A 22201-nucleotide genomic window follows, 5' to 3' on the forward strand; every position below is an offset into this window, starting at 1 on the left:
GGTTCATTTTTCTTCACCGTGTGTCGCGAGGAGGTATCCTGAGACCTTCTTTCTGCCGACGGTCTTTTCTATTCTGTGGGAAGGAACAAACTGGTGTCGGTTTTCGTCGTATTTGCTCGGCGGCTTTAAAGCTTCCCTTCAATCCTAAGGGTTTTCCGTCGACGTTTAGTGAACTCTACGAAAAAGCCTCGCTGCCGGCGGTCTCTACGCTTCGTTAGCTGCGCGCGTTGCCAGTGTTGGTTCTTCTTCCCTGAGCGAAAGCGAAGCCCTTCAATGCGCACCGAAAAGGCGCCACAGCGATTGATTGACGCGCCCGAGTTTCCTGCAAGACACGAGACGCTGAAGCAGAAACAACGACTCATAATCGTATAGCGAGTCTCCTCAGGACATACGAAGGCCGACGCGTCGTGAGTGACCCCGATCGCCGGTGTGAAATTGTAATAAGGCCATCGCCTACCCGTTATCTTCACAATAGACACATAGGCGAGACTTGATAGCAGAGGTCTTGTGAATATGAGGCTCACGCTCGCGGTGGTCTGCGTGCTACTACGCATCGCGCTTCAAGGCGCGCGAGCGCAGGAAAACGTGACAGGTGCCTCCGGCGGAGACGACGGTCCGACGGCAATCGAGAGTGCTGATGAGGAATTGGACTACATGCAACTGTTCCGGAACACTATTGCCGGTGGCCTCGCCAACATGCCGGTGGCCCTGCGGAGGAGGCTCCTGAGCGCTGACATCACGCCCGAGTGCAACGTGGGTCTGCTGCGTTTCATGCGAGCCATGCAGAATCTCGAGCCATGGGCGCTGAGACGTAAGTAGAGAAGGCAGTACTGTATGCTTCATCGAATGGCACGTTGTAAAGTCTGCAAAAACGTCGAGTTAACTAAAACGGCGTGATACAAATAAAATGGCCATGCAGAGGGCGATTAGACGGGAAATGAGAGGAATGACGTTAAGGGGATTAGACGAAAGGGATGAGGATTGGGTGGCAAAGGGGGTGGCCAATATGTTGGTTAAGATTAGGAGGAAAAAGTGTAGCTGGGCGGGCCAGATGATTGACAATGCCGATAACCAATGGTCGACTAGAAGAAGGAAGCTCTGTCCAGGATGGCGGACAACTAGGTTGTTTGATGAAGTTAGAAATGTTTCATGCATCAAGAAGGCGTCAGTCGGCGCACGACAGGAATAACTTGGATATCAGTTGAAGAGGACCTCGTCCTGCTGCCAAATAAAATAGGAAGGTGATTACGACTTCCTTTACACTCTAAATACAGTAGTATCAAGGCACATGTTTTCGAAAGTCGTCAGCGCTATTTACCTTGAATACTAGTAACAGCCTCGCGAAACTTGGATGAATAGTTTTTATTTTTTTTACAATTCTGAAGGTATACAACTTATTTTATAATTTGAAGGGTCAGTATACGTCGTAGACTGAACTTCTGGTTTTGCCGCTATTTTGTGCCTGCTATAACAAAAGACCCTCTTTATCGCGGTTTACCTTTAAATGACCACAAGCGTGTTTTGAGAAGTCAAAAAAGTGTGAAATTTAGTCCTGTGAATGATGAAGGCTAAAAAATATCATGTGCTGACTAAAACCAAAGCCGCTGTCCTCCTCCACAACCGATAGTGGCGCTGCGACAGGCGCTGAGGTGCCGTCAGCCGAGGGAATCGCCTTTGCTACGCTGCGGCTAGGATAGCTTCGTTTTCGCGCGTTTGTTCGAGCTCTGACTGTGTCCTCGCGTAGCAACGCGCTCTCAAATTATTGTCTGTATTTTTTCTAGTATCCTATTTAGTGATGCAAGCACTTGGACGACAGCGAACATGATATGTTTAATGTATGCTGCATACAACCGCACTAGGTCGTAGCCCAGTGCATATGATGGTCCGCTGCTAAGCTTAACGTGAGCGACCCGACTCTGGCCATGGCGACGGAATTTGAAAGACGGTGGAATGGAAAACTTTAGCCTATATTTCAGATTTATATGCGCATTAAAGAACCCCTGGGGGTCAGAATTAACGCGTAGTCCTCCACTCCGGCGTGCATAATAATTATATGCTCATTTCTGCCCGTAAGGTCCACGTGGGTCCACGTAAGGTCCACCCCTTGGCTTAAAAAGTCGAGCCTCCGGACCTCATTTCAGTAAAGCTTTTCACACACACACTGTGTTTTATATAGAACATTTGTTTACACAAATTGAGCTCTCTGACGGGCATGGACACTATCTCATGACTGAGTGATGAAACATCACTTCAAGGTAATAAACGAGAGTCTATACAGCTTTAGAAGTGAAGTATGAACGCAGGTCTCATTGGCAAAATTTCGCATCGACTAAGCGGCATTGTGTCGAATACAAGTTTCAAATTTTTCTCTTAACTCGACACTAGGTGTTGCATGCATAAAACGCTTTTGTTTTTTAGAAGAACATTTTTTTTTAATATTTCAGAGAGAAGAAGTTTATCTCGAAGATTAGTTTCACCAAGCCCTATCATGTTTCGTGATCGTTCAGCACGCTTTACAATATTTTCTTGCAAATAAATCTAATTACCTGTTTTTAATGCAGAAGCTTTCTTTATTTAGGCTAGCACAAGCATACTGCTGTTCAACACACTTTCAGTTTAACAGAAACCACACGTAAAACATCACTTTATTAGCGTAATAATAGTAAAAAAAATATGTTTGAAATCAAGAGAGAAATAAGACGGCCTAATGCCTGTGAACATTTCCTTCCGCCTTTGTTCACTTCCCGTACCCCACCCCTTTATTTCGCCTGTTTAGCACCACAGCCACTTATTCGGCAAGCACCAGCAAAACTCAACTTCTCAACTTTCTTTGTTTTAGTTTTAAATACGTGTGACGACATTACAGAAGAACATATGTTGTAAACGGGCATCTAAGCAAAAGTTCTCGTTCGTTTTGGTGAAGCAATATCACTGTGGTGACTGGTGTACTTCTCCGCAACACACCTAATACTGGCCAGCGAAGCAGCAGCCAGACAGTCGCATCGGACGACCCGACGGAACTTCGATGACCATCCCCAGAGAGCCAAGCTTCAAAAAACTGACTGAAACAAAGCTGCTTCGGCACAGGGCATCTCGAAGAGAAATAGGCGAAAGAGGGAAGCACCGCACCGCAGCCGGGTGTCGGATGGTGGTGGTAGAAACATTTATTGCCAATGATATGAATGGTGGGGTTGAAGCCCCCTACATGGCACTTGAGTGCTCCCTTACTATGAGGGGGCACCCTTACAAAGCGAAGGAGAGTCCTTGAAGCGCAATGCTTCTTCTTGCACTGGAGATTATCCGGCACTGGTCTTGAGGGGAAGTGCAGGTCAGAAGAGTCTCCCAGTAAGACACCGCCACGACAATTGGGGGGGGGGGATGAGGGAAGGTGGGGCATGTGAGGAGGGTGTGCAGGAACTCCTGGTTTGCCGCAAAGTTCGCATGTTGAGTGGAATTGGTCTGGGTATTTGGCATGTAGTAGTAGGGGCTATGGAGCAGTCCAAGTTTGTAGTCGACGCCCGTGTGCGGCCTGCTCTATGGTGAGGGATGGGTGTGTGTATTCTCTTCGTTTGTCCCGGTAATACGAGAGAATATCATGGAAGGAGAGCAGGCACTCCCCGGCCCATAGAGGAGGCTTGGCTCCCACTGCCCGGAATGTGAGACCTCAGGCGAAGGAGTGAGCCTCCTCGTTGCCGGGGAGGTCGGCATGTGCTGGCGTCCAGATTAGGGTTATGCGGCACCGGGGCTGCCAGAAGCGTAGTAAGCGCGCAGCGGTGCGGGATATGTAGCCATTGGCATAGTTGAGAATGGCGGATTTGGAGTCAATGATAATTTTGGTGCCAGATGAAGAGATGAGAGCAAGCGCGATGGCTGCCTCTTCTGCCTCTGTGGTGGAATTGGTTATGATTGAACTGGATGTTAGAAGCTTCACTCGATTGTCGGCTACCGCCAGGGCCATACGGGAGCCTGACGTATATTCCGCTGCGTCCACGTAGACCACCTCATGGTCCTCGCCATACTGTTTGTAGAGGGCCCGGGCCCTTGCTATTCGGCGGTTCCCGTCTCGCTCAGGGTTCATGTTCTTGGGGACAGGGGGTATGTTGAGGTTAGAGCGGAGGATAGGAGCAAGGGGGCCCTCTCGGTAGGGTGTGTAATTGGGGTTAGGCTTAATTTGGATAACAGAGTGCGGCCAGGCTCTGAGTTAGACAGACGGGAGGGTGTCGGATGAGCGTGGGTCTCGGAACAGCAGTTGGAGGAGAGACAGTTGGGAACGGCAGTTGGAGAGTTTCGAATAGGGCGGGCGCTAAGGGGCCCGCAGTAACGAAGACGGCTCGCAACTTGGTGCGAGGCCTGGCGCCGTCATCGCGAACCCCACCTGTCGCTGCCGCCGCCAATCGAGCGGAGCGTAGGATGGTTATGGTCACGGTAACAACGCCAATGCAGCCTGAAAATCGATCAGTATGTCACTGGCGTAGGCAGGAAATTATTTAAGAGGTGGGGACATGCACTTCAGCGGGAACGGAGTGAGTGAGAGGGGAGAGGGGACACTGGGCTGCAGGCTGAATACTAACACCAGTTTGGGGGTGATCATGGTGCAAGTGGCCTTATTCCTACCCCCTAGCTACGACACTGAAATATACTCCCTCTCTGGCGTTAGCCCTGTAGTTCGAGATCCGTAGTGCAGTACATTCTTTGTAACCCACCCATTATAGAGTATGCGCATGCATTTCCCTTCAATTACAAAAGGCTTGTTCTCATATGTCTATCAAGATGAGGCGCGCTGAAAATGAGCATGTTATAAATGACGGCAGGTCCTAGGAATTATGAAGTTTATTGCTGGTCCATTGGGCTTTTCATGTTTTGGCCACAGTTGGTTCTAAATGGTACTTTTGCTTAATCTACAATGGGCCCAATAAACGTTTTCAAATTTTTTTCGGCCAGAAATATGGTAAGGTAGAATCGAAATAAATGTGGCCCCCTTCAAGCGTCCAAGGATGCCAGACGAACAGGTGCAAACGATGCAGTCGGAGGAAAGGACAGCAGTCCCAGAAGGGACTTTCGACGGTGGGGTGAAGGCACAAGACGTTTTGGTGTCTGTTAGGTTAGCCAAAACAATAAGGGGTGTCATATAATTCATTTTACATTGGGCCGCCTTCCTAATTGCACTTTAACAGTAGCGGAAGCACAGGTAAGCCGAAGTCTATGGGGAAGTATTTCATTCGCGGCGAGGCGCGTCCTTGCACTCTGCTCGGATAAGAGCTAGACAAGGCCGGTAACGATGGCCACTGTTCTTGTACGCTCCTACAGCGTAAAGTGGCCTTTTAAAACCTCATCGCACAATCGCCGATAGCACGCGCTCTCCGTCGAAGTAGGACAGATTTATATTTCCCCACGCCCGACCATTCCAATTATAACGAGTTCCTTTGACGTCACTGGTAGTGTCGACAGCGTTCCTAGTCGGCTTGCAGATTATCAAGGACACGTGTGAAGCCGGTTCTGGCCAATTACTATCGCTGCGTAATAAATTGCATGGGACGTTTTATTCCAGGAGGCCATTAAGGCGAAATTATGCCTCGGGAGCTCTTTTTTAAATACATGGGAACATAGCAGATATATTGTTTGACATGCACTGCACCAACTTTGATGAGGCTTGTTCCACCAAAAAAATAATAAGAGGAAGGTATGGCGGGAAATTAACTGAAAGTGGAGTAGCAAACAGATTTGTGAATTGTGCTATGAATAATTAAAAAAATTGCTAAATCCAATCGCGCGCCAATATCTGTAACCAAGTGTCAACGTGCGATTTCTCCATTCGGCAATCGGCCCATATTGAGACATCTAAAGCACTCAAATTCAAATACGCCGCTTCGTACTGTGTACTAATTCATGAGCAGCACGTGCGTAAAAACGCTCACAAGAACTGTAACCATTTCCCGTAATCTGAAAACTGACATATCAGATTAGTCCGGTTAAATTATCCTAGAGATGAAACTTACAGACTGCGATAACTATTTTGGGTACAGGCCTACCGATATGTATACGATTACTGCTTGAGAACTGTTTGTACTCGGTAATTGTCGCAAAATGTTTCAAGCACTAAATCAAAATTTTGCATGCTGTAAACCGCTGAAAAATCTTTCTCTTTTAGTTATAACAAATTTTATTCAACTCAATTCAGTGGTTATCTAAGTAAAGTATTTCTGCCCAGACATTGCCCCCCCCCCCATCTTATGTCGAGACACGTATGCGAGAGGCACATTGCAGTGGACGCACTTCAGACGTCAGTGCTTGCGCGTGGAACGAGTGTTGAATACACAATTTTGTACTAGTTCCTGGATCCTCCTATTCAAGTCAGCGCATGACAGTGATTCACCCGCGTACATTTGAGGGTTGTGACGGCGTGCTTGGAGGAGTTGGTGACGCTTGGTCCCATCGTATCTAGGCTACCCTCTTTGCACGTCGCTTGGAGTCCTTGAGCTGTCACATGCTGTACATACTCGTTCTTCGCGCAGTTTTCTTTCGTTGCCAGGAGAATTCTGAAGTATCGGTGCAGTCGGCCCATTTGATAAAGCACTTCAATTCTTTTGTGATGGTAAGGCTCAGTAACAAACGAAGAAACAAAAGAACGGTGAGATTTCAGACGCAGATGATTGTCGAATGTGCACAAATGTTCGCCTTTTTTGAAGAGAGAGCGAGAGAAAGAAATTCACAGATCGAGCGCACATGCTGCAATATATGCGAATCGAAGTTTTTGTGAAGTGGCTAATTACACGTCGTACGAGAAACCACAGCGCTTACAGTTTTGTTTATTTTTTTTCAATTTATATTTATGCACTGCGACGTTCACAAACTATACAGATAAAAAACAATTCAGGAAGAGGTCTCGTGTGGAACGCTCACTCAACGATGTGACGAGAATGAATGCGGTGTGTGATGTATAACAATAACGACTGTTTCCATTGAGAAATATGAGAGATGTCTAAATACATTTAAAGTTTTTTATACACCTTATGTCACAGTGCAATATAACTACTCCGGAGTATCGGTGGAGAATGTGCGTGTGCCCAGTGGTACAAACTCTGTGGCATATAGCCGACGGCTCAACAAGGAGGTACTCGACTTATATAACAATCTATAAGAATAAAGGGATTTTTTTCACCGCTTCACTACGTCTGTGCGATTCAAGGATAGCTATGAGCACACAGTATTAGGTACACGTTGTATATGATGATGTCCGGCTTTATTTCGCAGAACCGCAGGTGCACTGACTGGCTCTACGTCGGTCAAATTTCATGATATATAGGCCAGAGAAGACGGTGATACCAACATGCCCGAGGGTAGAGTAACGCGTAAGAAACTCAAGAAAATCAAACATGCCATGGAGCATCAAGCATTCTTCCATTAGGAGGTGTGCGTGCTCTATATACAGGCACTTATCAGCACACCTAACATGTACATGTTCAACACCATAACATTGTTTGATTAAGAAAAACAGACGAGCGCATACTGCATGAACCTGCACGGCCAGTCGTTGAGTATGGTCGGTTTGCCTATCGAACAAGAAAACAAAATTGCCGACCACACCAAACCGCGAGCGAGGAATTTCAGAATCGTTAGAACAGTTGGGTTTATGAATTGCTTCGCCTCGGAATAATTTACTGCGACAGCAGCATGCACTCACAGTCGAGACCACCACCTTGATGGTGAACTCAAAAGGCATTGTCACCTACCCACTCAAGGGGATTGGTCAAGAAATGGGTCAAATTTTAATTGCTTGCTTACTGATCTTCAGAAAATGCATGGGTCCGTTATGGATAAGGAGAGGGAGGATACAAAGGAGAGGAAAGACAGGGAGGTTAGCCAGTGTAAGTACCGGCTGGCTACCCTGTGCTGGAAAAAGGGGTAAAGGGAATCAAAGGAGAAAGAAGAAGAGGGAAAAAGAAATGAAAAAAAAGAAAATTCACACAGTAACGCGAAACTACGCATTTGAACATTATGGCTAAAATGCCTGGAATAGAAGGCTGAAGAATTGTAGAGGAGGGGAACATTGATGATGAAGAACGTTGTGACTGAAAAACTATTGAGAAGTCGCTGGGCTGCTAGCGTCTCCCTTTTGAACCCCAGCCAGTTGTTTCGAAGGAATCACTGGGGACTGTCCCCAACGGAGGCCGTACCTTCTACAATAGATGTCGTGACCTAAATACCGTCGAATATCGACGTAATAGTTTAAAAGAGGGCGTTATAAAACTTGCTTTACAATGAAAGGTTCTGCTAAAGGTCCCAAAGTATTTGGCAGGCTAGAGATCAGAAGCCAAAAATTCCTAGCCTACATCACACCCTAACGCCTAAACATTCCCGTTAGACACTCGTTCCCGCACTGTGAATTTTGTTTGCTTCATATAAATACAGAAGCGTCGCCCATTTCATGAAGCATTTCTTAGCTTGCATTCGCTATTCTTCTTTCATTCACGTCCTCGTGCAATTTTTGTCTACTTGCAGTTTTAGACGCTTCCGGGAAGTTGCCTTCAGGCCTGCTGCAGGGTTCTCGAGTGGACCTCGGGGCCTTCGACGAGTGCCTCGAGACAGAGGTATATGACACCTACGGGGATGTGCTCATGCGTGGCCAGTACTGCAACCTTCTAGTGTACAATGAGAATTCCACGGCAGCAGAAGGAAACCTCCAGACCTTCTCCAGCGTTCTCCATCCCAAAGTGAGCGACATAACAGTCCTCTTCCTCATGGCACTCAGTGAGACGAGAGATATGCGAAGAATGGGCGACCAGTTTTCATGCCCTTTACCGAGTGTTTTCGCATACCATGCAACCTGCAAGCAGATACAAGAGAGCAAACGTGATGTAGGTCGAGATGTATGGCTCAAAACAGCTAAAAAAGCAGAGGTCCTTAACGCTCAAAAACAGAAATTTTAACCCTATGTCCGAATAAACATAAGGGATTTTTCTTGCTAAAAGCTAAATGGATCTTGTTTCTCCAAAGGAAATAAATGATCTGCGAGTGATAGATAGATTGGTTGGTAGATTATGTGGCCGCAGGCGTAGCGAAAGCGTCAGATGCTCGTCGAAGTCTGTTGTCCTTCTACTTATGTCATCCTAAGAAAGCTGGCATTCTGTTGCGGAAATTTAGATAATAAATATTCTCTGTCTGACATGCTTTAGAACCCAACTATTCAGTTCATCTTTGTTTTCTTTCTTTCAGCTCAAATACTTTAGCAATTACTTCTCCGTCGAAGAGCTTCCCGTTGTGCGCTTGGCGATTTGCTTTGTAGACGATTGCAACCAACGAGATTTGCAAGCTTTAGTCGACGCAGGTAAGCCTTGAAGACAATTAATGTACATAAATGTATTGACAACCGCCATGCGAATCGAACGGCCGATATTGTTTGTGAGAATTCAGTGTTGAATGTTGACTGCTCCTAATCCAAGTCCCGAAAATGCGGGTTTTCTTGTTAAACATTATGAGTTAAGCACAAAGATTGCGGAGCTTTCTACAATTCTGAAGTAAGTTTTGGAGCTAGACAGCAAAAGCAAGCCCGAAATAAAACGGAACGTCAATGCATGCAGACTGATTAAACGTTGCATAGGTATTGCTGCTAGGCAAATATGAATAAAAAAACGTAGAATTAGGACCAGGGAGGGGGGAAATACAAAAGGAGGTGTCAGTATCAGCTAATCCAGTTTGAAACAATGTCTTTTTAACCTGTGCAGCATAAGTTCAACTGCAGCTTATTAGCTTAAAAAGGTGGGGTTCTTCGCAACTTTGACACTGCGAAGGCTCGAGTGAGCGGCCGTTAAGTTGGCTGCTGTCACCCAGTCATGATCAGGCTCGTATAATATTTCCTGCGCTATAATTTCGTAGCAGCCGTGTGGTACTGTAAAATTAGAAGTACACTGTTGCCGTTCCTTTTCTTTCTTTTATTTCGCTCAATTTACGAACATATCAGAGTTCTGTTCTTCTTTCAATGTCATTAGGCGGAGGCACATGTGCCTTCTCTGTTGTTTTTAACTCGTTCTCGTTTCTCCAAACGTCATCTGGCAATCTGTGTATATAATGGTTTCTTAAAGATACGAGCGCTAAACATGTATACTGAAGTAGCATTTACTAGTGCCGGCCTCGGCGAGCACTCAGAAAGAATCCTCTGCTTCGCCTGTTTGAAAACCAGCAGCAAATGCTGCACTTGATGACTCTTATTACTGGCTCCAAGAGCTTTGACCATTGTGTATAATACCCACCCCGCTAGCTTGGTGGCTCTGGAGCTGCGGTGCTGAGCTAGTGGTCGTGGTTTCGATCCTGGATGTGTCAGTAGCATTTTGACCGAGGCGAATTGCAAAAACGCTCATGCAAATTTATGTGCACACTAAAGAAAACCACGTGGTCAAAATTAATCCAGAGTCACGTACTAGGGCGTGCCTTAGAATCAGATGGTGGTTTTGTGGCACAACACTAAAGGATGGGAATAATTGCCGAAATTCGCTGACTGGTGGTGACCGTTCCTACCACAAGATTGGTGCCTTTAAGGTATCCCAAGAAATGCCCCAGGCTGCAGGTTTATGAAGCGCCTTTTTAATACAGCCTGGCAAGAGTCACATTTTAAAACATTTTAGAACAACTGATGTGTCCGCCTTCAGAGAGACAGTCTGCTTATAAATATTAGCAGGAGACAGTAGTCAAGTCTACAACTGGCATAAACACTCTGGGGTACGATTTTGCGAATTGTCGCGTCCCACACAGTTCTTACGCCCACAGTGTGCCACAATAAGCACACTGCGTCTCTTAGAGGATCGCTTGACGGAAGCTGTAGCTGTCCCTTCAATCACAGAAAGTTTCGCAAGAGAGCAAAGAAACTCTATGATTATATTGTTCTTGTGTTCGTATTTTTCACAGTCAAGCCTCCGCCGGTACGTCTGGAAGTATCAAATTGCGTGACAGTGCAAGTGGAACCATGGACAAATGCCCAAATTGGAATTATGTAAGTTGTTCTGACTATTCTTGGCGTGCTGGTGGTACGGATCATAAGTTTACAAATATGCCGAAAGATATCATTATGCTGCCTACATTTTTGTACGTTTGTTAGGGTGCAAATCGAGAACACTATTGTTTTATTCTCTGTTATTGTGAATTTTCGTGGTCGTTTTAGTTTTAGAGTATCCGTTTAATGAACATTTTGTTTGGAAATGATCGAACCTTCCATGAACAGGCAATCATTGGAAATTTATGGAAGGAATTGTTTCCTTGAAAACGTTTCCAGTAAAAATAGTTGTGAACTGGTTGTATGGAGGTATACGGCCATATATATGTAAATTGAGGCTTCCGTCTAGTAAGAATGTAAGGTTAAGCTCTTTTCACATCATTAACTTAGTTATGTAAAAAAAAAATCTTTGTCTCAAAACCTGCAGTTGAAGGCCTCTTGTAGTATCTTTTGGCAGTGCTTTATTGCGCTAAGCGTCTTGAGTTCCCTGGGTGAAAAAAACTGAGCATTGAGGGTCACCTTCCTTTGCAGCCCAAGACATGTCTGAAGGCACACTATAGAGAAAAACTGTGTTTTGCTGAAATAGTAAAGTTACCTTGTACAATAACAATGGCGCCCCTCTCGTCATGACAAAAGGCTTGATAAACCAGAAAACACGCAAAAGACGTCGCGGATTCTGACAGTCTCCTCCGGCCAAGTTAATTTTTTTATTGGGAAACAAACTGCATTCAAAATCCACTAACATTTACTGTTGTCGCAACAACCCGTGCACGAGAAAACGCATTGAAATCTGTGACGTCACTTTGACGTACAGGCGTTAGGGTTCTGGTACGACATTCAAAAAACGAAAGCTCTGCTTTGATGATTCTTTTGTTTTGGCAATGAACTTCCTGCCACCAAATAAACAAAGGTAACACTTTTAATTACTGATTTACCAGTACGAACTCATTACATATTTCCCTTTAGTGTCCTTCAAGAAATACTGCGACGTACATATACACTTTTTTATTATTTCAATTGTTGTTCGGTTTGCAGGATGTTTTTGTGCGTCCTTCTAGTCATCATTATTGCCGCCACATTTACAGACCGTTTAATGAAGCTCAAGCCCAAACTTATGGAAAAGCACGGTAAGCGTATTGCAAGTGAGTACATTTATTTCATGTTACGTACTTCTATACGTCACATAGTTGCATATTTCAAAAAAGGGCCATTTAATTTTGCTTTCTTCGTTTACCGTATTTTTGATTTCTAATGCTCCTTCATAGGAGGACACACATGGTGAAATACAAGTCCTAAGCATTCTCTTTCGATGATAAATATTTTTTAGTGAAACGTATGGGTGAGAAACTTCGAGATTGCCAAAGAAGTTCGAGAACACGATAAGTGCCGCGCAAAGAGCGTTAGAACGAAAAATGTTAGGCGTAGCATTAAGGCGGGGGGGGGGGGGATACAAGAAGAGAGCCGTGTAGACCAAAGAGCAAAAATGGATAGCGGATATTCTAATAGACATTAAGGGGGGAAAATGGAGTTGGGCATGCTATGTGATGCGTAGGTTAGAAAACCGGTTGACCATTATGGTTACAGAATGGGTGCCAACAGAAGAAAAGCGCAGTCAATTACGGGAAAAGACTAGGTGGCGAGATGAAATTAGGAAACTCGCAGGCGCTAGTTGCAATCAGTTGGCGCAGGACTGGGCAATTGCAGATCGCAGAGAGAGGCCTTCGTCCTGCAGTGCCTCTAAAATAGGCTGCGGCTGCTAAACGGAGCACTTCGCGATGAACACTATTTGGCACGAAATAAAGTAGGTTAACTGAAGCGTCGACAGACGACAAATTAAGAAGACACAATACATTGCACGTGGCCTTATGTTCCTTCTGACACGTACTAGTTGTTTCATTTCAATGGCGCATTTAAAGTAACTAATTCTGAGCAAACTAAAATTCATTCAGCCAAAGCAAACACTGAAAATGAAATCAATAACCTGAAGGAATATGCAAGCCACAAAACGACAGATTGCTATTATCGCCCTATATAATTAGCAAGCAAAGAAAGAGGAACCACTAATTGACTAAATGCAAACATTGCTGGTTTCAATGCGCATAACTAAAAAATCAGCCACATAAGGCAAAGGGTACGGATTATGTGAAAAAGAAAAGACCACAGCAAGAACACTTTTATCTGACATCTGCACCTTCATTTTATTCAGTTTTAGCTTTCGCTGTGAAAAGGGGGAAGTTATGGTCTTTAGTTCAATCTCAGGAATGCCTAATTGCTTATGCTGTGAATGCGGTCAGTAGTGCCTTCGTGTTGCCTAGGTGATTCTATTCCTGTGTGCCGCGACATAACAACACCCATTGATGCTAGGAAAGTTGATTGTGATTCTGCTCCACCACTACATGTTCTGTTAGCAAATGGTGAATTTTCATTAATACTGCAGTAGCACGCGATAAGCTTGCGTAGGGTTTATCATGTTCAAGCATCGCCCAGCTTTCTATCTTTCCAACGTACTGAGGTGCACACGTACTGCACAATCAATTTCCCAACACTGACTTTTGGCAATGATTATTTGCCACCTCCTTTCTAGGTGCGCTTGGTGATCTTGTGAAAGGTTTCTCCACCACGTCCAACACACGCATGTTGCTCAAAGTCGCCGAGAAGTCAAACACTGACCATTACGCCCTGCAGTTCCTGCACGGCATGAGGTTCTTCTCCATCGTCCACATAGTGTTTTGCCATTGCGGTCAAACGATGTCCGATAATTGGTGTGAGTAGATTACAAAGATGCATCATTTTTTTTTCCTTTTGTGCACGCTTGCATTTCGCAGCTTTCGGTTATAGTTTGGCTTAGAATTACTAAAAAGGTTGTTTACTGGATGCTCAATAGAATACCGAAATAAGGTTTCGCACATTTGCACTTAGGAAACTACATTTGCCTTTCTTAAGGAAAAGCAGGGTAGGTTATGAGCCAAGGAATAAAGGCAAACATTCAGTGTTTGGGCTTCACCATTTACGCCAGGATGTTGTCGTGCGTTCCATGGTATCCATGTTCAGTACTAAACTAAATTTGCGTTCAAGGTGACTACAGTTTTTTTTTGTTATGGGCTAAATAGAGCGTCAAATAGAATATGTCAAAATCTATACCCTCAGGGGTATCTGGCGCGTGCATTTTGATACGACATGAACAGCCTTGCTTTTTGTGTGTATGTGTTCGTTGCGCTTGCGCATTTCAGCTTATTGCAGTAAGGGTCGATTGGCCCTTACAGAATGGTTACGTAGCAATGTATGCCAAGTTCGTACTTCAATTGACGAAGAAAAAAAAAACGATTGTCGCAGTCGCAACGCTGCGCATAACTGTTGATCAAAGTGCTAAAACACTACCACAAATCGGGCCTAAACGATCGGCAATAATTGTGGTACACCCCACCCACGCGAACACATTCCTCAGAAAAAGTGAAAGGGGTATCTATGTTTCATCTCGTAAATCCGTTATTCACGGATATCGACATTGCAGTGCATGTTCATTGTCTTTATGGTGGTGATTCGTGCAGAGTAGAGTCTAAAATAGTGATACGCGCTGCAGATGAATTCGGATGCATGGGCCGTGGCGTGCCACCCGAGAATGGCTGTCGGCAGTAGTAACTTTCCGTATGCGTCAAAAGGTGTGGTCGCCAGAGCGTACAACACACCTGTCACAACTTCCGCGCGCGAGCGTGCGCTGCATGTCGGCCTAACACTGGAAGGGATCCCTATCGCACTTGGTGAACGTTCTCTACACCTCTGCTGAAAAGCAGGTCCACTTGTTGGTTGTTGAAGTTAGAGTGACGCGTTTTCAAGTCATGTTTGTTGCTCGGCGTAGTTATTGCCGCTGAACCATAATTTACTAGGAAAGCTATCGTTTATTTAGGTTTGCTCGGTTCTCCCAGAACAAGAAAGTTTGTAACCGCATATCTTTACTGCTTTAACTAAGCCCATGCGGTAGCCTTGAACTGCTGTCGGTGCCACTGCCGGCTTTAATGACTTCTCAAGAAATCGATGCAGCCGTTCAAGAAACTGTTGCAGGGAAACTTCAAGGTAATCAGTAAGGGTCCATTAATATGCCTGCGGTGATTTTAATAGCCTGATGGCCATAGCTATTGCACCTAATTTTTGAAAAGTTTGCCTAGACTTCTAACTCCTTGTGGATTCTTGCAATAGAATTGTTTATCTAAAGTTTCATCAAAAGTTTGCTGCCTGACACTTATCAGTTTGCTTTAGCCTTGCTGGTAGTTTTTTTTCCATTTCTTTGCATAACATTCTGCAGGAAAGAAATGATTCCTAAAATGTTTCATATTAACACCAATGGTCATGGCCGTCCTAGGGAATGTTGTCCATAATAAGTAGGTTAGATTTATTTATTGCACTGAAAATTTCTCAGTAATGTTTGGAGAATGTAAAAGTTTGAAAAGCGCTGATAGCATTTAATATGTTGCGTTTGATGAAAGTGCACGTGAATGAAACTTAAAAGATACCCCAGTGTGGTGTCAAGAATCCTGAAAAAGTCATTCCGAATAAAGAGGCATGTCCTATATAAACTATGGCGGCTAAAAATCACAGTCCAAAGCACCGTCTCGTAAGATTAGTAAGAAACTGCTAAGACAAGCTGTTGATTTCCCTCTAATCTGTATGCAACACTGGCAAAAATTTGTATGTCTCATGTATTTGCGTGCTACACGGGTAACGCTGTCTAGAAACACTTTATTTAACCACAAACTTCGCCTGCCTTGGAGCATCCTTGTACGTTAGAGTTAAAGGATCTTATACTCGCAGCGAACAACTCCGCGCGACGCTTTTTTCCACAACTATTCACCATGTAGCGCGACTTATAAAAACAATGGGCAACTATAAAGCCCACCCGATGAAAAAACAGGTGAGAGGCCTGTAGAAGTTCGAACCAGAAGGATGCGTTTCTTCACTGGTGTTTATTTGAAAGGACACTCCCACAAAAATGTTCTATCCCGCTTTTCTTTTGTTTCATTAAACGATAGCTGCCGGCCCTGCAACTACGGTGTCGTGCCCAGAATCCTTGAACAAAAAAAATAATGACCAATGGTATCCTCCTTTAAGGCGACCGTTTCAAAATGTGCGCCCAACCAAGAAATCAAGCATAGCATTTTGGCGTAGGGCTTGTGTACAAGTTATTCTAGTGCGTCATGAAAATTAAAGCTAGTGGTGCCAAACCACTGAAGCATGCACGGGTCAACCTGGCCCAGTGGTAGGAAGCCGTACAGTGTTCACGTCTTGCCTGAAGCTGTACGCATGCCACATAAGCAATTGTTTCGTCTATCCTAGCATGCTTCTCCGTATTCCACACAGGATAACCCCAGGCCGCGATTTTGTAGTAATGCCTTGCACTCGATTATATGCCGCTTTTATCGTGTGCCACTCACTGGCGGCTGATCCTATCGATAACGCGGGCGTAGAGTCGTTCTGACCACTGACGAAGCGCGAAAGGTAGTATCATCGGAAGAAACGTCGCTACAAAATCGCGGTGCCGGTGACCTGCTGCGGTTATCCTCAGAACTCATGCATCATAAATGTCATGGCGAAGTGGCGGTTGGTTCTGCATGAACGCGCAGCACCCTTCATCTTCTGACCTTTTCTTCTCTATTATTCCTTCCTCTAAAATTTTTGACGTGAAGTTCACAATGCGGCTTCGACTACTGCACCAACGCAAACACCAGTGATATCACGTGACACCCCCCTCCTCCTCCCACCCTAAATTTTTGTGACACACGCATATCACTTTTAAACGAACCCTACGCCAGAGAATTTTGACTTTATCAGAATGAACGATGTTATAATTTATTATCTATGGAACGTTCAAGGAATTGGAGAGTCATATACCGCGATTATGGAGTACGCGGCTATCTAAGAGAGCAAGAAAAGCGAGCCAAACATTTTGTGTCAGTTCCTTTTTCACTCCTTAAAAAGCAAAACCACGAGTGGAAAAATAAAAATTATACGGATTCGAGGCATGTTTTGCGCATGCCTTAAGAGCCAAGCTGCATAGGGGCATTTTAATTCTACTGGCTAATTTTCAAGGGATTAAATTCAAATGCCTGCTATCTGTAGAAGTGTCTATGCCTCTATGCTACCAATCCCTTTGCACGGAACGTCGCCACAAATGAATAGTGTGTTGTCCTGTTGCTTGTAGTGGTGTAGCCAAACTTTTATATCATTTTCTAGCACGTTACCTGAATTTGCTCATCGCCTCTGAAGAATGGTCGTACATGCTCCTAAGCGCCGGGTTCAGCAGCGTTGGAACCTTCTTTTTCCTCAGGTAGGTGGGTCAAAAATTCCAGTATGTGGCTGTAGAGACGTAATATTACTATACTGAATGACAATATAACCATATGGGTGTACGATCCTCTGAATGCGACGGTTTTGTGGAGCCATAGTTGTAGAGACCGAATGAAATGGAAATTGTATTTATTTATTTTAAGATTTATGATACCTCGGTAAAATAGAAACCAAGGGAGCCGTAATATTTCTCTTATATATCATAAAACGAACACAGCGGTTCGTTTTCAGTTATTCAGAAGACAAGAAAGTGACGCGGATAATTACAAATGCGCTCTTAGTGTGAACCTTACATTCCTGTCTTCGTTTTTGTCTCCAACCCAGTTTCGGTCTGACGTGCGCGCTTCCGCGATAGCGCCGCCACCTCATAGCCAAAAAAAAAAGCCTGCTATACATGTACTGCAGCTGGCATGAACACGCAAGAGTGGCTCTTGTGCTATGGCATGAATATCGTAACGGAGAATCACCTTCGGTAGTGGTCCGCGGAGTACGGCCGTCACCCCTGCAATCGGCGCATGCGCACTTCGTGCGCCCGTTTATTTAATAATAAACGACAACTAAATCCAAGCAGGCACCGTAGAAATACATCTAGTTAGGCCGAGAGACTGCGGGAAGTTCAAGCCACGGCCACTAAATAATTCCCGCTTTTTTTTTCTTTCTGGCTTACCATCAATGCTTCGACGGTACAGTTATTTGGTCCTTGATACGCACAAGTTAGAGATGGAGCTTAAATTATTATTTCTGTTTAGTGCATCTTTAAAGAAGTGCAAGCTGCAGATAAAGTAAGAAAGCTGCTCCGCAAGTGGCTGTAATGGTTTGTATACGCACTGCAGTGGGCATGCGAAAAAGAGATTAAGTTCCAAAGACGTGGATAGGAATATGTATGTCTGCGCATTTGCATATTGTCTGATTGTCGAGGACAGCGCAGAACGCGGATTACACAGCCCATATACACATTATCGGTACCATACAGATTGCCTCTCTCTTTTTTTAAGTACGTTAGAATGGGCTACAATGAACTGTGTGGGCCTGATTAAATTAACTGCAAAATAAGCCACTGGCTCTCGTTGGCGTTTATTAATTAATGTCGAGGTCTTCATTGATTTGCGATATCGGTTTCGTCAAATTCTCTTGCAGTGGATTTTTCTTGTGCCTCACTGTCAGCCGGGAGAAGAGAGGCGGGCCCATCGTTTTCATCATTGGCGTGATACAACGACTTATCAGGTGACCTGCACAGTGCTTCGCTTTACTAGAGATATAAAGATAGTAACAACTGTGAACATCGTGTACTAACCGAGCAGAAACAGTGACGCAAGAACCACGAATTTTTTTTAAAATGTTTTTGCTAAATGTGTTAGCGTCATGCTCCACCCCGATACTCAGCGAAAGCTGAAATGCACCTGGGCAGAACGCTTAGCTATCAGTAGGATGGAAAAACGAAAGAAATGTTGCAATCACAATGACCAAGAAAGCGTGACGGCGTTCATCTAAGCAGAAGCTGCTCGCGTCACCGTGAAGTGGACGATGTTCCTGCATTGCGTACAATCACCACACCGGTGCTGTTGAGTGTATTTTTCGCTTACCACTGTATCGCTTTAACGGCAGCGTTTGCGAAACACACTGTCTTCTCTCCTGATATTACACGAGGCTTTTAAAGTTCCTAAGCGTAGTTCCACATGCCGTTGGCAAGGTTCCGCCCTATATGTTGCGCCCGATGAAGCTCCAAATCCAAATGTTGTAAATTCTAAGTAGGCTTCTGCTTGTTTACAATTTTGGTGTTTATATCTGTCGAATTCACAAAATAACGTAATCATGAACTGAATATAGATAATGATTTACGCATAATAATCGCCGGAAAAAATCAATATTTTCCTCACTACGGCCAGGCCGTTTGGGTGTATTACTGTTGTTTCTTAATAAACGCTGTATGTGCAATCTCCAGCGACAACACGCACACTCATATGATTTGGCCTTTTTTTATTGTGAACATCAAAACAAGCAGGTACATAAGGCGACGATACGATTATGAGTACGAGCATACTGTAACCTTCGGGCTCAAGTGCTATGAGAGAGCGCTCTCCGCCGTCTAGCATGGTTCTCAGTTATCGATGGTACGCTTGCCTTACGTCACTTGCGGCTCTTCTACAAAATACCTTAGTATTTGTACGAGAGAAAATGCCCTATAGCTCAGAGGGCATGGCACTGCCGCTGCTAAGCTCGAAGTTGCGGATTTGATTACGGCCGAAGCGGCCGCATTTCTATGAAAGCGAAATTCAAAACCGCTAAGGAACTTCAGGTGTTCAAAATTAATCCACTAAGGCATCCCTATACTTCTACGGCGTACGTCTTAGCCTGATTGTGGTTTTGACACGTAAGAAAAAAACAAAAATTACTTAACTACTACTAACTTACTTACTAACTTAAACTACTAACTTACTTACTAACTTAAAAAACTTACGGCTTGGGATAACATCACGACTGAGCTAGTGCCCATAGCAGGGACTTCTTCCCAACAGAGCACAGGAACGGTTGATGTCTATATGCACACAAGGTGCCGTACAGAGCTAGAAAGCCGACCGGACGAAGAGGCTGTTAGTACATTACATAAATGCAACCCGGAGTGGACAGTTGCCGCTGTTTATTCAGGTTCGCTTGAGACTATGCTGGATGCGTTCAGCAAATATACATCAATGAATGTACACGTAGCTGTGCAAGAATAGTCGGTAAAATATAGCCATAGTTAATGGGCTGTCTAAAATTTACATATGCACTTTCACAGCGCTGTTATCCAGCTTTGACAAAAAAAGCCTGCTTCTTTATATGTTCTTTTACTGCCCAGTATTATGTGACCCGTAATATAGACGGAAAAATAGCACTTCGATCCCATATTACGTACTAATAGTGTAAGATATGCTCAGGCTTTGACAATAATCACCCCTTAGCGATAGCGCAACACGTTCAGGCGGAACAATTGCCGGTGAGGCAAACCAGTTTAAGCCCTCCTGCTCCAACACCGCTACCATTACCACCGCCTTCTAACCGCAGTGTTACGACCGCGTGCATTTTCGGATAGCATAGGTAATCCTTTGAGGCTGGGCATTAGGTTTTCGATCCTTATAAGCGGTGCGGCAATGAAAATCCGCAAGTGAGAAGGCTAGGAAGAAGAAACTCCGAGGACACCTAAGACTTTTTAGCAGCTTTGATTGTGAAAGCAATAATGTCCACTTGAATACCGCTGAGCGGTCCTTCTATTTAGGAAGTCCTCGCGGGCAAGCGAGCACTTTGAGACGCTTGGCCAAAGCCTCTTACATAGCACAAGAACGATGCATTTCGACCGGTGGCCTCATGCTACCTTGCCCGACTGACACAGAGTGTAATAGATGCATGGGTGAATGCTATGAGCGTCCGCTTTGCAACATGCTGGTTGGTTGCACCGAAAGCTCTTGTTAGTAATTTGCTTAATACCCTACCTATGTTAAAAAAAGAAAAAGAAAACAAGATGAGTTCCTATAAGCAAACTTTCTTAACCCCTATTGTGAACTTTGTTTTTGTACGCCTCCGTTGTTTGTCGTTTCCCCACTTTTCTTCCAGCAAGCTTCCAAATGCCTCTTACTAATCGCTATTGCGGACATGTTTACTTTGCCCCTGCTTTTGCTAAACCCAAGGCCTCCAAGGAGGCGAGAAGTGCGCCACCGTTTCCCTCGCTTCACCACAGCCAAGTACATGCTTCTTCTTGCTTCCTATACCTCGCTTTATAAGTATACGATCTAAGGCATCCTTACGTAGCATCGAAAATAATGAGCGTCCCTCTGAGTCATCATAAATTGTTTCTTTCCTTGTTTCGTTTTTTCCCCTTAAGTAGGTACTCATAGCAAATTTGTGTTCCATTGCCGCCACCCATGAGATTACCTCAGGCTCTCTGACTTTCCGCTTGAGGTGATTGATAGCCATGTTGCTCACTATACAGGTCGTATACTTGCTGGCAAGCTTCCTAGTCCTTCTGATCCGCTGTGAATCAATGTTTTTCTTGTACAAATACCTGAACACACTCCCAGCCCGTTTGCTTTCTTCCACATTCTTTAGTCGTTCTTTATAATCAATTTTACTGTGAGCTTCTTTCCTTTAAAATCTTGTCCAGCCCATATCGCCCTGCACAGCTTCATTTGTGGGCTTCCTATGAGCGCCAATTGCGAAGTCTTCTACTGACCTTTGGTTGCCGCAACTCCATATTGTACCCCTTATTTCCAGCAAACAGCGGCATTTCCAAATATAGGTCTTGGAACTAATACACCTTTCCACGTACCCTGCAGCACTTCGTATGAATTGTATCCCCGTACTGCTCTATTTTTCATTATGGCCGCATTTCTCTTCCCCTTTACTCTATATCCATACATCTATTGTTTTATTTCATCCATGTACCAATGTAATTATATTCTTTCACGCGCGGTATTTCCTGGCCCCATATGGACACAGCCTGTTCAATGTTTTCATTGAATATCCTAACACCAGACTTTTTAAAACTAATTTAAAAGATAAATTATCGCTTTGCTGCCCACATGTTTTAGCCAGACATTGCATATCTGCTTATTAGCTAGCGACGCAATGTCATCCGCATAAAACAAAGTGGCTGTGGTCTACAACTGTATCCGCCTGTTTATATGAGAGATAAAACCCGATATTACATCCTTCTAGCACCCTCTCCATCCTCACCATGTACATCATAAACAGCAGTGGGGATAAAAGGCACACCTGCCTCAGTCCCTTGTTGACATCAACTTCCTCCTCGCTCCTCATCCCTTCCCATTCAACGCAAACGATATTTTTGGGGGTAAATCTATCTCAAAAGCTGTATAATATCGCCCCCGATGCTTTCGCCTT

The 22201-nt window shown here is 44.5% G+C and overlaps 1 protein-coding gene across 1 annotated transcript in view; it reads left to right on the forward strand.

Moving 5' to 3' along the window:
- The first annotated feature begins 513 nt into the window (after positions 1–513).
- The window catches only part of LOC135911003 (nose resistant to fluoxetine protein 6-like), a 37267-nt gene continuing 15579 nt past the window's right edge, over positions 514–22201 (forward strand). Inside the window, exons 1-8 of the mRNA XM_070533300.1 lie at positions 514–811; positions 8500–8711; positions 9214–9325; positions 10900–10984; positions 12020–12111; positions 13569–13748; positions 17210–17303; positions 18461–18547. Coding sequence (XP_070389401.1) covers positions 514–811; positions 8500–8711; positions 9214–9325; positions 10900–10984; positions 12020–12111; positions 13569–13748; positions 17210–17303; positions 18461–18547 — 1160 coding nt within the window. The remainder of the gene's footprint in view (positions 812–8499; positions 8712–9213; positions 9326–10899; positions 10985–12019; positions 12112–13568; positions 13749–17209; positions 17304–18460; positions 18548–22201) is intronic.

This window comes from Dermacentor albipictus, chromosome 2, assembly GCF_038994185.2.
Source record: "Dermacentor albipictus isolate Rhodes 1998 colony chromosome 2, USDA_Dalb.pri_finalv2, whole genome shotgun sequence".
Lineage (NCBI taxonomy): Eukaryota > Metazoa > Arthropoda > Arachnida > Ixodida > Ixodidae > Dermacentor > Dermacentor albipictus.